The sequence below is a fragment of the Myotis lucifugus genome, unplaced genomic scaffold (genome assembly GCF_000147115.1).
Source record: "Myotis lucifugus unplaced genomic scaffold, Myoluc2.0 scaffold_12, whole genome shotgun sequence".
Taxonomy (NCBI): domain Eukaryota; kingdom Metazoa; phylum Chordata; class Mammalia; order Chiroptera; family Vespertilionidae; genus Myotis; species Myotis lucifugus.
Window position 1 is genome coordinate 27,767 of NW_005871060.1, and position 5,105 is coordinate 32,871.

The 5,105-nt window shown below is 42.3% G+C and overlaps 1 protein-coding gene across 1 annotated transcript in view; it reads left to right on the forward strand.

Moving 5' to 3' along the window:
- Window positions 1–3,618, forward strand: part of SEPT11 (septin 11) — a 25,416-nt gene extending 21,798 nt beyond the window's left edge. The window contains exon 7 of the mRNA XM_023750307.1: window positions 2,880–3,618. Within this exon, the coding sequence (XP_023606075.1) occupies window positions 2,880–2,895 (16 nt within the window). The 3' untranslated portion in view covers window positions 2,896–3,618. The remainder of the gene's footprint in view (window positions 1–2,879) is intronic.
- Window positions 3,619–5,105: the final 1,487 nt, after the last annotated feature.

Genomic DNA, 5,105 nt, shown 5'->3' on the forward strand with positions numbered 1-5,105 from the left:
CCTCCTAATAACAAGATCCTACCAGCTTTCCCTCTAACTCTATAGTCTCCTGTTCTTACATGAAAGACTGCATTCTCATGAGCTCGATGCTTTAGTATTTCCTTCGGCATTTTCCTTCTGGACTTACTAGTCCTACATAAATAGCATAGAGTGCACTGCACCTCCCCTGACACAAACACACACACACATTTTTAAGTCTATAGATGATTCCAGTCAAGATTATTTTTCCCTTCTCTTGGTCCTCAACCATACTCTTAGGGGAAAGGAATGGTCTTCCATGAACTGATTTGGCTTAATTAGGCCAAGTTAAGAAATCGGTTTCATTGAAGCACTAACGAAGCTGGGACAGAACTGCAAACTAGGAGCAGCGTTAGTGATACAGAGACAGGTTTCAGGGTAACTGGGCCAAGGTTTCTGTTTTTGTCTTTTTTTTTTCTTTTTACGATTCTAGTGTGATGCTGGCTGTGGAGCAGCGGCTATCGGATGGCTTGCTGATTCTAACCACGGGCTGAATTTGCTCATTTGCTTGCACCAGACAAAAGCTTGAATCCTCGTGTTGTATGCTTGTCCCAGCCGCTGCTTGTGTGAGCATTTTTGTGCTTTGTAACAGAAAATACACTTCTAAATTCTCAAAATGCATCACTTTAAGATCATTTTTAGAGCATCACTAAACCCTCTTTAAAGCGAGCCTAGCCGTGAAAGGCATCCAGCTGACTTTGATTCCAAGATTATTGATTGATTTTTCCCCATTAAATTTTCACAGTAAGAGAAATCATATGGAGAGTCAGAGAATAAAAAGCCAAAAGAAATATATAGTCTAGAGAAGCTTTTTAAAAATGCGTTGCTTCTGAACTTTCTCCTACCCCTGCTCCCTGGCCCTGTTTGGTTTGTTATTGCTGTCCTTCTTTCTGTATCTGTGCCTTTTTTCACAGTAGTCCTTGGCTCTGCACGGAGTAAATGATACCCTCCAATCTAATTGGATGTGCTTTCGCCTTTGCATGTAAGTACGGTAGTAAGAAACCTTTGAGATTTTTCTGACTTTAAAATTAGAGAAACATGGGATAGGTGGATTTTTTTTTTCCTTTTTGGAGGGGGAAAGGGAAGTAATGGTTTGAGAAGCTTTTGGTTTAAAAATAAAAGCTAACTATATTTAAAATGGCCAATTTTATATCATTTTTCATGAGAAACACATAAATTCAATTTTTCTTTGATATCAGTATGGAAGTCAGAAATTACTAGTCCCCCACCACACAGCACTGTGGGTGTCAGATATATTACAGAGGGCCCTTGGTTCTATGTAAATACAGTTAGAATGAGGAACTACCACCTTCGACTGGAGAAAATCAAGAGGAAATATTGCTTATGCTAGGCTGCCTCTATGGCTGTTTAATTTTTTGTGATCTTGCTTGAATGGCCTGGCCCTCGTGCTAACGGCGGGCAGTGATCACCTCTTTTTTTTAAGCCAGGCAGCTCCAGCTGGCCCCTCCCCTGTTCAATCATAATGGCCAACCTTGTGCCTCTCCTGGACTTCAGATACCGTAGTAGTTGTGCATGCAGTAGGATGTGGTGGGAAAACATTTATGAGAATTTATTGGGAGGTCAGACTGTGTTTCCAGCTTAGGCTCTTTATTAATTGGTCAGGATTCTGTCCAGAAAGGGCACCTCCAATGGGGACATTTAACGTAAAGCTGGGCACAGGCTACTTATCTTCCTCCTCTGCTTTGTAATCTCACCAGCAATAAAAATATTCTTCACATCTGTGCACCTCAAACAAATAGACTTGGTTTCCTCACTTCCTTGACATGTCCATGTGTTTCACATACAGTTTGATCAGGCTTTTCAGCTGTTACCACCTTTGTCATACTGTCTCTGTGTGGTCCTACCAAAGCTGTCCATTCAGACCATCTGCTGTTTCATTTGCAAGTGTGTGAAACTGTCAAGTCTCAGCTTCCAGAAGTCTTGGTTCCATTAACAGAATATGTATGTATGACTCCTGAGTGGAAATTATGACCTACAAAGTCTAGATTGTATGTAGGTATGAAGGGAATTTTTTTAATAAATTGAAAATTAAGCTGTGAACAGCATTAGAACTTTGTCTATTTCTTAATTTTAAAATATGCTGATATGCCTTAAACTGTAGTTGTAGATCATTGTCATTTTGCTATTTGAAAATAACCAATGTGTTTCTAAAACTGTTGTGTAATCTACTTTCAGTGTTAATGCAAAATTGTCATATATGTAAGCTGCATGTTTGCCTTGTCTTTTTTTAAAAAAACTAAAATAATTGTATCGATGTGAAGCATATCATTTTTTCAAGTATGAGGGTAATCACTTAGCAAACATGCTCAGTAATGTGGTGTCTGTTACGGCAGGAGAGTGGCCAGGTAATCTATGCATATATCACTAGTGCCAACACACAGCGTGGGGGGAAATATATTTTTACCCAAACATCGTGTGCCCTTTTGTGAGTTCTTTTAGTCCCTGTTTGATATGCATGTGCACCCATGCTGATTACATGGGAAAAAAGGAACAGGGAAGAGGCCCTGGCTTCCTTGCCTCGTCTGGTGGGCAGCACCCATTTCGCCAAGATACCATCTGGTGTCCTGTGCTTCACAGGCCGTCTCTACCACTTCCCCCCTCCATTCCCAAGCCCTTCCGTCCTGGCCAGTGTCCCCTGGTGCCCACTGCCCAGGCCCAGCGGAGGCACCTCTTCGTGCCTGGCCTTTGCTGCCGGCGCTGCTGCGCTCACACCTGTGCTCAGGGAAGTGGTCCCTTTAACTGACCCTGCTGTCCTCTCCCAGTTCGTTAGAGAGACACTCTTATTTTTAAGCCTTTATGAACCACATTTGAATCTGAACTTTCTTTTTTCTCTTCTGTAGCTTCTTCTTTATGTAACCATCCTGTTGACAAGCCCTACTCTCTCCTAATGGACATAGAGCATTAGAAGAGCAGGAGCTGTCTGTTCACACGTGTTGGGGAAGAGTTACCTCATTTCCACCATCGCCTCCTTTTAAAGTCTGGGTTGACTATTTCACTGTTGTTTGTATTTGTCAATGTCTGTTTACAAGCCACTACCCATAGTGGTTACTGAAGTGACTTATCACTACCAAAAAGTTATACTATTTACAAAGGAAATCGAGTGAAACAGAACTGGGGCCAAGACCCAAGGTAGCCCTGTGTCGGGACTCTCTTGCTTAACAGTCAGGTTCTTGACGTTGCTGTCCAAGAATTCACGGACTGAAGACAGCACGTGCCCTGACCTGAGGCGGCCCCACCTGCAGGGTTCACAAACTTGACCTCATGTTAACTCCGTACCTCTGCCCCATGAATGACATTCTGAACAACCCCATTAGGACCTTCTCAACCATAAATCAGGCCATGAGATCTGGGCAACATTTTTCTTCCCTTCGTTAATTTTATGGGTTGTTTTGGAGTTTGGGTGGGTTTTTTTCTTAAATATTTGGTATTGCATGAACAGAGATGGCTGCATCTTTTTTTAGTTGGTGTGTTCTACTGATACAATGTTTTTATTTTTCAGCTGACCATCTGCCTCTTGAGAGAGAGAAGTGGGCATCCTTCCTTTAAATTCACGAACTTCTGTTGTTTTATTTGACTCTTTTTCTGTTACCTGCATCCCTTATTGTTTTGGGTTTGGGATTCTGTTTTGCAAAAAAAAAAAAGCCAGTTCTGCTTTATGTATTGGTTATTCAAACTTAGTTCTGGTATCAAAATTAAGCTAGTTTTAAGCTCAAGGAGAAATTTAAGTGAAGTCAAAGAATTCTCTTAAAATGGTCTCATCTCAGACACACATACACAAAAAACCTTCTGCTGTCAGAGGTTTTGACCTACATGTTTCAAATGTGCCAGTCCTGGGTAGATACTTTCCTGCCTCTGGGACTCAGTTTATATTTAAAGGGACCTTACAGTAACTTCCTGGTCCATCCCTGCCTTTGTATTTATGTGAAGCTCTGTCCAGAGTTGTGTCTTGGGCCATGGGAAGTGAACCCTGAAAAAGCACCCAGCCCGTCCCAGACAACAGCCTCGTTAGCAGTGGTTCTGATCCAGTCTTCTCAGAATACCAGGTGGCTTTTAAGTTGCCCTTTAACCTCACTACTCGTCTATAGTTTTTGCTTGTTTCCATCCTTTTTCAGCCCCACAGTAGGTAGATCACAGAAACGTTGGTGGCACGAGTTGCATGCGAAGATCCTTTGGAATGTCCCCTCTACTTAAGAATGGTGACACAGGCTTCTGTTGGAGGGTGAGATGAAGGAACAGCCCCTGCCTCTCGAATCATTGAATTCTTGGAAAGAAGTTTAGAGCAATTAGATGAGCATGTCTTTTTTTACTTAGACACTGTGATTAAATGCAATAGTCAGATTCATCTGAGTCATTAAATGATCAAATTATGAGTAAAGAGCCATCCCTTCAAGTATAACCTGTAAGGATAGAAATCTGCTAGTGACCAGTAGCTGGAGGGGGAGGATGGGTGGGTACTCACTCATTTAATGCTAGAACATGACAAATTAACATACCAATTATATGGTAAACTATTGCCTGTGAAACCACTGTAGTCACTAAAAAACTTTAAATTTTTAAACTCCTTATTTTTAATATTTTAATATCAACTTTACCCTAGCACTCATTTTAAAAACAAATTCTGCATTCGGTTGTAGACATTTATTGACCAATATTTAAAAATCAAATTAGGCAGGATATTTTAAGTAGAGAGATATGTAGTCTATTGTTGCTATTCCTTTTTTTCCTTTTTAGACCTCTGATTAAAGGGAGTGTAATAGTAATCATCTTAATGAGAGGGATTAGGGAACAAGCTATTATAAGTAGATAGAGACCCTGTGCACGAATTCGTGCATGGGTGGGGTCCCTCAGGGTGGCCTGCAGAGATGGGCCCCAGCTCGCACCCACAGCCTCACAGCCCCGAAGCCCTGCCTGGCACCCCACCTTGGCCTGATGCCACCCCCTCACCTGCCCCACCATCCCACCTGCTGGGCGATCCCCTGCCTGGCTCCCTCAGCGCCCCTTGCCGCTGCTGCTAGTCACTGTCTGTGGAGCAATGGGTGGGGCGATCAGGCCCCCACTCGCACCTG